This window comes from Ranitomeya variabilis, chromosome 6, assembly GCF_051348905.1.
Source record: "Ranitomeya variabilis isolate aRanVar5 chromosome 6, aRanVar5.hap1, whole genome shotgun sequence".
Taxonomy (NCBI): Eukaryota; Metazoa; Chordata; class Amphibia; order Anura; family Dendrobatidae; genus Ranitomeya; species Ranitomeya variabilis.
The window spans coordinates 422,081,428-422,093,687 of record NC_135237.1 but is presented as its reverse complement, the minus strand read 5'-3'; the positions used below and the strand labels follow the sequence as shown (position 1 = coordinate 422,093,687).

General features: G+C 40.1%; 1 protein-coding gene across 2 annotated transcripts in view; it reads right to left on the bottom strand.

The window, feature by feature from the left end:
• ENOSF1 (enolase superfamily member 1) overlaps positions 1 to 12,260 on the bottom strand; it is a 108,793-nt gene that overhangs the window by 24,016 nt on the left and 72,517 nt on the right. For both annotated transcript variants that reach the window (XM_077270319.1, XM_077270318.1), the window contains exons 5-10: positions 9,255 to 9,281; positions 4,362 to 4,434; positions 4,246 to 4,284; positions 3,343 to 3,425; positions 3,204 to 3,238; positions 626 to 713 (exon numbers count right to left, since the gene is read on the bottom strand). In XM_077270319.1, the coding sequence (XP_077126434.1) occupies positions 626 to 713; positions 3,204 to 3,238; positions 3,343 to 3,425; positions 4,246 to 4,284; positions 4,362 to 4,434; positions 9,255 to 9,281 (345 nt within the window). The remainder of the gene's footprint in view (positions 1 to 625; positions 714 to 3,203; positions 3,239 to 3,342; positions 3,426 to 4,245; positions 4,285 to 4,361; positions 4,435 to 9,254; positions 9,282 to 12,260) is intronic.

The window sequence follows — 12,260 nt, the reverse complement described above, 5'->3', positions numbered from 1 at the left end:
CTACCCTACACTTTGTGACAAGCCCCTACTACTTAAATAACATCATTAATCCAGTCATTCTGTCTCTGCATGAACAACACAGGCCTAATTTCATGTTCATGGCTGATAATGCTCTGGTTCACCAAGGTCACATGATTAGGGAATTGCTGCTCGAGACTGGGGTACCTCAAATGGAGGGACCTGCACTTTCTCGAGACCTGAGTCCAATAGAAATCCTATCGGATGAGTCACCATGTAGAAGCTCGTAACTCTATACCCCAGAACCTCAATGACATGGGAGCTGCCCTTCAAGAAGAGTAAGATGCCATGCCTCAAAAGACAGTAACTTGACTTGTGAAAAGCATGAGAAGTCATTGTCAAGCTGTAATTGATGTTCAAGTCAAGGCCACATGACAAGTTATTGAGACATTTACTTTTTTGTGGGGGGGGGGGGTATACCACTGTTTGCTTTTGTTCAATAAATTGTTTGAGATAAGGAAATCACCATTGCATGTTTCTTCTTAAATGCCCTACTTTCATGATAAAATATCACTGCTGTGTGAACTTTTTACCTTTTCGATAAATTTCCCCCAAAAGTCAAATATCCCTAACCTTTTGTGAGTAATCTATGTTAATTTGTACATACCAGTTTATTAGCAGGTCCAATCATGTCCCGGATAAGTCTGCATCTTCTCACGTCATCATGCAAATCAGCCCCAACTTTTACTTTAAACCTAAGCACACATGTAATGCAAAGAATGACTATAAACATACATACTGCATACTTAAATATTCACATGAATTAGAGATTACCAAGATGCTGTGACTATTTAGTATTGTGTGTAAAGAGCAAATTAGCATGGCAAATCCTGGAAAACAATGCTGAAATTATATGACAAGTACATGCATTTATTGCAATTGACTACAACTACCCTGAAATACATTGGGGAGCAGAAACCTGCAGTTCCAGGAAAGGTAATCGGCTTCTGACAACTATGAGAGACAACAACCTTTCACAACTGGTTCAGGACCCAACAAGAAAGGGTCCTGATTCTGATTAAGATTCCATAATAACAGGGTCTGTACCACAGGACTGGCGTATAGCAAATGTGGTGCCAATATTCAAAAAGGGGACAAAAACTGGAAATTATAAGCCAGTAAGCTTAACCTCTACTATGGGTAAAATCCTGGAGGGCATTCTAAGGGATGCTTTGCTGGAGTATCTGAAGAAGAATAACTTCATGACCCAATATCAGCATGGGTTTACTAGGGACCGTTCATGTCAGACTAATTTGATCAGTTTCTATGAAGAGGTAAGTTCCGGACTGGACCAAGGGAATGCAGTGGACGTAGTGTATATGGACTTTTCAAAAGCTTTTGATACGGTGCCACACAAAAGGTTGATACATAAAATGAGAATAATGGGGATAGGGGAAAATATGTGTAAGTGGGTTAAGAGCTGGCTCAGGGATAGGAAACAAAGGATGGTTATTAATGGAGCACACTCGCACTGGGTCGCGGTTAGCAGTGGGGTACCATAGGGGTCAGTATTGGGCCCTCTTTTTAACATATTAATGACCTTAGAGGGGCACACAGAGCAGAATTTCAATATTTGCAGATGACACTAAACTCTGCAGGATAATCAATACAGAAGAGGACAATTTTATATTACAGGATGATTTATGTAAACTAGAAGCTTGGGCTGATAAATGGCAAATGAGCTTTAATGGGGATAAATGTAAGGTCATGCACTTGGGTAGAAGTAATAAGATGAATAACTATGTGCTTAATTCTAAAACTCTGGGCAAAACCGTCAATGAAAAAGACCTGTGTGTATGGGTGGATGACAAACTCACATTTAGTGGCCAATGTCAGGCAGCTGCTACAAAGGCAAATAAAATAATGGGATGCATTAAAAGAGGCATAGATGCTCATGAGGAGAACATAATTTTACCTCTATACAAGACACTAGTGCGACCACACTTTGAATACTGTGCACAGTTCTGGTCTCCGGTGTATAAGAAAGACATAGCTGAACTAGAGCGGGTGCAGAGAAGAGCGACCAAGGTTATTAGAGGACTGGGGGGTCTGCAATACCAAGATAGGTTATTACACTTGGGGCTATTTAGTTTGGAAAAACGAAGACTAATGGGTGATCTTATTTTAATGTATAAATATATGAGGGGACAGTACAAAGACCTTTCTGATGACCTTTTTACTTGTAGACCTGAGACGGGGACAAGAGGGCATCCTCTACGTCTGGTGAAAAGAAGGTTCAATCATAATAACAGACGCGGATTCTTTACTGTAAGAGCAGTGAGACTATGAGACTCTGCCGTATGATGTTGTAATGAGTGATTCATTGCTAAAATTTAAGAAGGGACTGGATGCCTTTCTTGAAAAGTATAATGTTACAGGTTATATACTAGATTCATTGTTAGGGTGTTGATTCAGGGAACTAGTCTGATTGCCGTATGTGGAGTCGGGAAGGAATTTTTTTCCCTATGGTGGAGTTACTCTTTGCCACATGGGTTTTTTTTGCCTTACTCTGGATCAACATGTTAGGGCATGTTAGGTTAGGCTGTGGGTTGAACTTGATGGACTTAAAGTCTTCCTTCAACCTTACGAACAATGTTACTATGTTACAAGGAAATATTCGCATCACATTTCAATGATTCACTTGTATTGAGTATCATTGTTGGGATACTGAACAATTTATAATTCCATGGAATTTAGACTTAAGCATAAAAGTGTAGGTTTTAGTATCCCCATCAGAATAAGCCAAGAATTTGCTTAAAGTGGTCATATATCACTGCAGTATACAAGCCTCATGACTGTACTTTTTCTATACAATAAATAGGCTCTATTTTTAACCAGTTAAAGAGTTATTTCCCAGTTGTCTTCAGGTGCACACTGCTGCCCTGTCTTTGAGCTTTCTTCTTTCCAGAGGGCAGTACCCTCCTGAAGGAGTGAAAAATTTGGACCAGCGGCATGGACAGGACTCTCTCCGATGCTGCAAGCAGAGTCAGCTTTGCCTCTGCAGTATCGAAGGGACACTCAAGCTGGCTGAATCCAGCCATTCAGCCCGCTTCAGAGTAGCACTGGTAAGGTCTATTGAAAAGAGCTTGTAAGTGCTGTGGTCCTTGCGTAAAAAAGTGGCCATCACTGATAAATGTGTAAAATTGCAAATGCTATAACCTTTTTAACGAAATAATAATACTCACCGTGTCCATCCTTCCTTTAGTGCTTCAGCACACAGCTGGGACATAAGAGTGAAAGGAAAATTACATTCAGAAAATGATATCCAAGTGAATAATCTAGAAGCGTCCACATATTGAATAATAACAAGAAATTCAAACAAACCTTGTGAAGCTGTTGGTCTGAGTAGCCAAGCCAAGCACAAGATGTGGTGTATGCTGGGTATCCGTTCTTTACCATGTATTCCTCTACAAAATAAGCACAGCTCTCTGTCACACAAAAAGAACATGCAATCTTTTGTGGTACTATTGTATTGTTCCACAGCGCTCTCTATATAAGAATGTATCCCATTTATCATTACATTAGTCATGTCATGTATGGGGAGATATAGGCAACCAACTATGGTCTTTGAAGAACACAACAGTTTTTTTCATCCTATTGGAAATCCTCTTGTATATAGATGTATGGTTGTCATGTGTTTGGATAAAGCACAAATGAAGACTCATATGACACAATTGTCAAGGATGTGTAAATCTAGAAATGGGAAACAGAGCGCACAATAGGGTGACACCCTATGAAGGGAGAGTGCTAGTTACATTCACCGGATGGAGTTATGACAGGCACAACTCCTACGTAGGCATGAAGAAAAATAGCTGCTGCTGCCCCGTGGCTGGTGGATGAATCCTCCAGGAGATATTGGATCCAGTTGGATGAACACGTGGGTGGCCTTCCATGCTGGAATGAATCAATTCTTCAGAAAATATGATGAGGAAAAAGCTTTTAATTCACGAGTTTCAACGTCACACCGGCGTCTTTTTCAAGTGAAAAAAACAAATGTGTCCGGTGTTGAAAAGCTTTGTGAATAAAAAGCCTTTTACTCATCATCTTTTCTGAAGAATTGATTCATTCCCGCAGGGAAGGCCACCCACGTGTTCATCCAAGTGGACACAATTGTCAAGAATATCACACAAGCAATAGGAAAATAGTAGCCACTAAATAGATTGATGAGTCCAAAGTTGGGTTGGAGTTTAAAAAGTGAAGGTGAAGTGGAGATTGCTTCTCTTTTACCTCTTGTTTCTTGTGTTTGTTTTCCATTTTGAAGAATTTCTGCAAAGTAAAATGCAAATTAAACCTCAGAAGGTAAAGGCTAATGATTTTCTTTCAAGTTTAAGAATGAGACTTACCAAGTGCTTGTGCTTCGGTCAATACATCTGTTATATATCTAAAATCAATACAAGACACCAACTGTTCTGGAGTCTGCCAAGAAGAATGGATTATAAATGACACCATTACCATGCAATTAAAAATAGTGACTAAATTGCTTTATTTTCAACAAACTAACCATTTATATTGTGGATATATTGTAATGGTTTAGAAGCAGCTCACTTCTCTGTGGCCTACTCCATTTACTAGCTGTAGTTTTTAGCTAAATTAGTCCAAATATAACAAGTTTCGCAATGTGACCTCTACTACTCACTACAAAATAACCTTAATTTTCTCCTGCTACTACTTAATTGTGAATTAATCAACTGATTCTTGTCAGTAATTTATTCATCTATTTCAAGTAGTTGGATTGATGAGGCCATGTTAACATTGTGAAAAACAATTAAAATGAGTGGCAAAAATTCCAGAATCATAAGAACAGCCCAGTAGGCGTAATGCCATGGTCTAAATTACTGTATGTGCTAAGTATGAGGCAACAATATTTAGTAGAGGTTGGAAGATAGGAATACTAGTGACAGAAAAAAAATTGTTAAAGGCAGGGACATAATGAGGTGGCAGAACACGGGGCATGTGTCAGGGAGAAGCCATCAAGAGTGCGCCATCAGGTTTCCCGATTCAGTGGTCTGAGCTGAGATGTCTCCCAGTAGTCTTCGACTATTCTCTTAGCCAGTTGTTAAACTGCCAACCGGCCTGGAGAAAAAGACTGGCACCCTGTGTGAACTGTACTCACGTCTTTCAGACACAATTATAATTAAAGCTCTGACTGCCAGCACTTCCATCGTCAAGGCAATATTCAGCAGCATGATGAGGTCAACTGATTATGCTACCAGCATCACTTCTGCGCTGAAGAGAAGTTGTCAGAAAGGTAAGCGCGACAGTTGAACCAACGATATAGAGAAGTTGTATTAGAAAGAAATAGTATGAGGGGGCAGTATGGGGTGAAGCATGAGAGGGAACAGTAAAGAGACTGGCAGTTTGGGGTGGGAAATAGTGTGTGGGGACAGTATGGGGTTCAGCATAGACAAGGGACAGCATGGGAGAAAGTATGCAGGAGAGAGTAAGAAGAAAGGGGAGAATGTGAGAAGGGGGCACAGTATGGAGACTGGACGGTATGGAGGGGCTACAGTGTGAGATTACAGGGTGAAAAGGGGAATCGGTATGGAAAGGGAGCAGCGTTAGAGGGATACTGAAGATAGGCACAGTGTGGCTATTATAGCTAATAAGGGCGGACAGTTTAGTAGTTATACAGTGTCATGTAAATGGTTGGGAATTCCTGGTGAAAATTACTGTTATTGTGAACAGATAAGCAAGTTAAAGATGCAATGATCTCTAAAAGGCCTAAAGTTATATGTATACAGGGTGGTCCAAAAGTAGGTGGACCAAAAGTAGGTGGACAGGAAATAATAACATTTATTTTGATTTATATATAAAATTATATTTACTAACACAAGCATAACATTGACACTTAAATTGTATTCTAAGCAATAATACTAAAGCCCTTACATTTTATCAACCAGGTGCTCAAACTGTTTTCCATCACAATTTGCACAGCTTTGAAGTCTGCCTCTTACGCTTCGACAAACATTTTTGCACAAGTCTCTTTGGGTATTAATTTCTTGAAATGCATCTCTTGTGTAATTTTTCAAGTCACTGACACTTTTTGGTTTTCGACTATAAACTTTGTCCTTGAGTACTCCCCAAAAGAAAAAATCCATTGGGGTCAAGTCTGGTAAATGTGCCGGCCAATCAAGTGGGCCTCTTCAGCCAATCAATTTATTAGGAAATGCTTCATCAAGATACTCACGGACTACTCTTGAATAATGTGGAGGGGCCCCATCTTGTTGGAAATAAAGGTCATTTGAATTAGGCTGTTGCTGTAAATGGGGAACAACTTGATTTATTAGAATTTCGTGATACTTATCTCCTGTGACTGTTCCATCAAAAGAAAAAAATGATCCAAAAGCACCAAAACTTGAAATACCACCCCAAACATTGACACCAGGCTCATTTAGTTGTTGCTCTAATGTTACATGCATGTTCTCATTATACCAGTAAATACAATTATGTATGTTAATATGGCCAGATAATTTGAAAGAAGCTTCATCACTCCACATAATGTTATCTAAAATTACTAGATTTTCTTCAATTTCGTTAAGCATAATCCCACTAAATTGCAGCCACCTGTCTGGATCATCCTCCAATAAACCATGAATTTGATGTGGATGATAAGCTTTCCACCCAATAGATTTCAAGATTCGCATTATGGAAGCTCGTGAAATTCCCAATTCTAAAGAGACTCTTCTGGAGGACTTTTTTGGACTCTGAACAAATGTTTCAGCAGCAAGTTGTTTATTATTTTCTGTACAGGCTGTTTTGGGTCGACCAGTTTTTGGAGCATTAAGTATTGAGCCAGTGGCATCGAATTTGTCACGAATGCGGTAAATGGTTTGTCTCTTTGGGGCTTTAGTACCAAATGTTTCAACCCAATTTGCTCTAACTGTTTCAGCATTTTGAGATTTCCAATACTCTTTTCAAATCCATTTTCTTTGATCTGTATTTAAATTATTTGCCATTATGGATTATCTGAATTATCTGAAAAGAAAACAGATTTGGGGGAGATTTATCTGTGAAAACTGGATCTGTGAAACTGACTCAGTTGCCCTCAGCAACCAATCAGATTCCACCTTTCATTTTCCAAAGAGTCTGAAGAATGAAAAGTGGAATCTGATTGGTTGCTAAGGGCAACTGAGTCAGTTTCACTTTACACCATGTTTGATAAATCTCCCCCTTCATAACCCTATTACACATACTGTCCATCTACTTTTGGACCACCCTGTATATATATATATATATATATATATATTAATCTTTTACATTTTAAAAATTAGAAAAAGGAAACTGGACCAATGCAAAAGTTTGGGCACCCTGCATGTTTAGTACCTAGTAGCACCCCCTTTTGAAATTCTTACATGCACTGCTATTTTGAGGTCTAGCCACAAATTTCCAATGATGTTCAGATCAGAGGACTGTGAAGGCCATTGTAAAACCTTCAGCTTGCACCTTTTAAGGTAGCATATTGTGGATTTTGACGTGTTTAGGATCATCCATTTGCAGAAGCCATCCTTTTTTTCAACCTCAGCTTTTAACAGATGGTGTTATGCTTGTAATCAAGAATTTGCTGAAATTTCATTTTATGCATTGTTCCCTCTACACATGAAATGTTCCCCGTGCCATTGGCTGCAAGATAACCTCAAAGCATGATGGATCCATCTCCCATGCTTTATGGTTTGCTAGATTTTCTTTTCCTGAAATTATGTGCCCTTTTTTCTCCACACATCTTTTTTATTGTGGCCAAAGTTCTATTTTAACCTGATCGGCCCACAGGACTTGTTTCCAAAATGTATTAGCTTGTTTAGATGTTCTTTTGCATACTTCTGATGCTGAATTTTATGATGAGGATGCAGTAGAGGTTTTCTTGTGATGACTCTTCCATGAAGGCCATATTTGTGCAGGTGTCTCTGAACAGTAGAACAATGTACCACAACCACAGTCTGCTAAATATTTCTGAAGGTCTTTTACAGTCAAGTGGGGGTTCTAATTTGCCTCTCTAGCAATGCTACAAGCAGCTCTCATTGAAATTTAGCTTGGTCTTCTGGACCTTATCTTGACCTCCACTGGTCCTATTAACTGCCTTTTTTAAATTACATTTCGAACAGAGGAAAGGGCAACTTGCAAATGCTTCCTATCTTCTTATAGCCTTATCCTGCTTTGCAGGCCTCCACCATTTTAATTTCAGAGTGCTAGGCAGCTGCTTATAAGAACCCATGGCTGCTGTTTTTTTTGGGCACAAGGTTAGAGGAGGCTGAGGTTTTATAAATCTGGGAAATTTGCAACACCTGGCTTTTCCTAACGATGATAGTGAACAAGCTATAACCCTAACAGACTAAGTAAGGTCTGAAACCTTGGTCAAAGTTATTTAGGCACACAAATCTCCAAGGGTGCTCAAATTTTTGCATCAGACAGTTTTCCTTTTTGCAATTTTTAAAACGTAAACTCAACAATATACATTTTTTTTGCCTAAAATACAAAGAAAATCTTTAACTTTAGGACTTTTTGAGATCATTTAATCTTCAACTTGTTTAATTGTTCACAATAACAGTAATTTTGACCAGGGGTGCCCAAACTTTTAGATGCCACTGTAGCTAATAAGGGTGGACAGCGTGCCAGCTATAGCTATTAAGGGCAAACTGTCAGTTATAGCTAAAAGTGAACATAGTGTGGTTATAGCTAATATGAGAGGACAGTGTGGTGGTTATTTTAACTGAAAAATTAGTCCCCTGAATAGTGTAACCCCAAAATAGCTCAATTGTTCTCTCACTATGCCAGCTGATTCAAAGGGAAAATAAACTCCAAGCAAATGTGGCGCTAAGCACCTTAGGATTTTTTTAATGCATCCACTTCCAGTGAAAAATGTTAATAAAAATTAATCTAAGTATATGTGAGGATTCCCTAGCAACCAGGCAACCCCCACTTGTACTTATGCTTTCTAACAGATGTAAATCATTCAGCTGAGGCGCAGAAAACTAAATCTCTGAGTACTTACAAATACTCGGAGTACACCCGAGCGTGCTCGGGAAATCTCGAGTACCGAGTATATTCGCTCATCACTAATCATTAGCATTTTGCATTGGACGCCATACCCTAGTCTGTTTCCAGCCTCAGGAAGAATCTCTGAATGTAGTACCAAAGAATATGACAGTAAAGACAAAAGTATTTGGTATGCGATCACCAAAATTGGTACCGAGTCTGACACTAAGATACACAGTGATTAGAAAAAGAAATGTAAAACTCACCATATCAACTAACAGCTTCCATAGAGGCTAAAAGAATAATATGTTGATCAATATTAATATGTAGTATATTCTACATCAAAACATAATATATATATATATATATATATATATATATATATATATATATATATATATATATATGATATATCTGCTTCTCTACATTTTCTATGGCTAACAGGACATGAAGGAGCACTAGTATGTCTTTGCATCAAGCAAGGAGCTGTCTTGTGCACAATATCATTTACTATTCTTCTTTTCTAAACATTTAAGGCAAGACTCTACCTTTTGATTACTATTGGATCTAAAACAAAAGAAAGTCAAAACCGCACCCTTTTATATATAGATTGAAGGTCTCAGCGAACACAAGGGCGCACGTCCAAAACCAGGGAGCCCATCCCGGACAGTACCAAGACCACAAAAAACAAAAAGACAGCGCCACAATGGATGGTGAAAAAAATAGGAGCTTACATTTATTCTGCCTCCTGTTGCGACGTTTCGGTCAACAGACCTGCTTGATAAAGGTCTGTTGACCGAAACGTCGCTACAGGAGGCAGAATAAATGTAAGCTCCTATTTTTTCACCATCCATTGTGGCACTGTCTCTTTGTTTTTTGTACTATTAGATCTAGTCAACTAATTCAAGAGGTAACATCCTTGTTATATGGATTAATTATTAATAAGTAAAGACTGGAAGACTGCGCTAAGTGTAAAATATCCTAAAAAATAGCGGTATACAGTGTATACATGGATATGGTATATAATGTGTTAGGCCTAGCGGAACGCACCAATTATGGATAGGTAGCTACAAGATGCGTTCACAGCCCGGGGTCCACCGTGCAGAGATATCTGCTGCAAAGTAAGGGCGGATAACCTCTGAGCTCAAACGTGGGTTAAGCTTCACCCCGTGTGAACTGGAAGCGATCTCTGTTGACTCAAAGAGTCACGCTTTACACAAAACTATTACCCTAACTAAGGGTTGTGCTTGCTCTGGAACTCTTCTGTGCTAACCGCACACATGAAGGAACCAGATGCTAAGCCAAGGCTATTTGCCCCCACTGACGCTAGCTGCCTGCCTGAGTGTACAGTCCCAAAGCTACAGCCTCACACCACATATGTATAGAGTGGTATAGTATGCCCTGGCATAAGCCAAACACAATTGATACTAGCGCATGGCTGTGGGGCCATGCGAACCTTTTATAGTTGCAGCTCTTCAGGACCTTCCTGGTGGACCAATGGGAGCTGCTACAGGACCTGAGCGTGTGACCCCTGACGTCCAATGAGAGGTCCTCCCGTGGGCATGCTCAGTGCGTGAAAAGCAGGACTTAGTCCCAGAAAAGCCTGCTCGCCGCTGACCAGTGCTGGCTACAAAGGCAGAGCCTGGAAAGGCAGCTGTAACCATTCGGACAATATCAGGCTGAGCCAGACGCTGGGACCGATGTCTCTGCTGAGCAGGCTCCACTGCAGCTGGAGGAGAATGGGAGACCGCAGCAGATATGGTTCGAGATTCCCCCTGTGCAGCGGTGGGAACTCGACACCTAACATAATGCACATACAAGACTTTCTAAAGACTAACTAATAAGTGGGGATGGAGATTTGGGCCTACCTACATTAGAGGCGAATCCCAGCTCCTTCTGGGTATTAAACGCAGGTATTCAATGGATAGAGATAGATAATGCAGGAAACTCTGGTGTGGCTCAAATGGAGTGTTCCTAGTGATGTACCAAATGTTGAGCCAGTAATGTAATAACACCGTATCCAGGAAGACGTGTGGTTACTAGGAACGCTACCAGCCGGGGCTTCCTGGGTGCACACTGCAGTGCACATTTGTGATAGACTTAACTTTTGGAGACTGACCTATGTGGAACATCACTAGGAATCCTACTTTTGCACCACAGCAGCGTTTATTCCATTTTTTATCTCCATTAGTGATGAGCGAGTATGCTCGCTACTCGAGTTTTCCGAGCATGCTCGGGTGTTCTCCGAGTATCTTGGGCGTACTCGGAGATTATGTTTGAGTCCCTGCAGCTGCATGATTTGCGGCTGTTAGACAACCTGAACACATGCAGGGATTGCCTGTTTGTTAGGAAATCCCCACAATCTGCCCAAGATTCTCGGAGAACACCCGAGCATGCTCGGAAAACTCGAGTAGCGAGCATGAGGATCACTAATCTCCATCCATTGAATACCTGCATTTAATATCTTTGAATATTCTTGTATGTGCATTATATACCATGTCCATGTATACACAGTATACCACTATTTTTTAGGATATTCTAGAGGTAGCGCGGTCTTCCATTCTTTCCTTTACTGATTATTTCTACATAGGTGGTTTTTGCACAGGAACCCTTGTTTGAGCACCTGCAGCTACTGTAATATAGTTGTAGTATTTCTATATCACTCTAAGAAGGCGCGAATGTATTGTTATTTCATGTATTCATTTTTCTGTTCTATATAATAGTTTGTTTTTGCTGTTGACATTGGAGAAATAGATCTATCATGGCTTGAAAACCATCAGCAAGCTGCGCCAAGCTGGTCATTTATTGTTACTCCTAAAAGTGTTTATGATCAAAATCATACAAGAAAGGATCCTAATATGCGCTTTTAAGCAATTCTGCATTAATAGAGAATGGTCCTCTTTTCAGGATCTACATCTCCTGACACAAGGAGTGTCTCACTTTGTGGGGGACCAGTCCTGTTCTGCATTACACAGATAACACATTAATATGAATGGACTCTAAGTAACGTCGTAATTACCCTGTGATGGTGCTGCATGCTGGGCAATGTAGTGCTTCTCATAAATGACAGCTCAGATAAGCGGTAGGGCTGTTCCGCAGGTCCAAACTATACAATCTCCGATGCTCAAGCAGAGGCAGCTTTGCCTTTGCAGTATCAGATGATCGTACTTGCTCTGAAGATGGCTGAATCCAGCGTTATCGCCAGCTACAGGGCATCATGTAGCAAATAGCTTGCAAGCAAGCGCTCCTTGTCTACATAACCAGCTACTTCT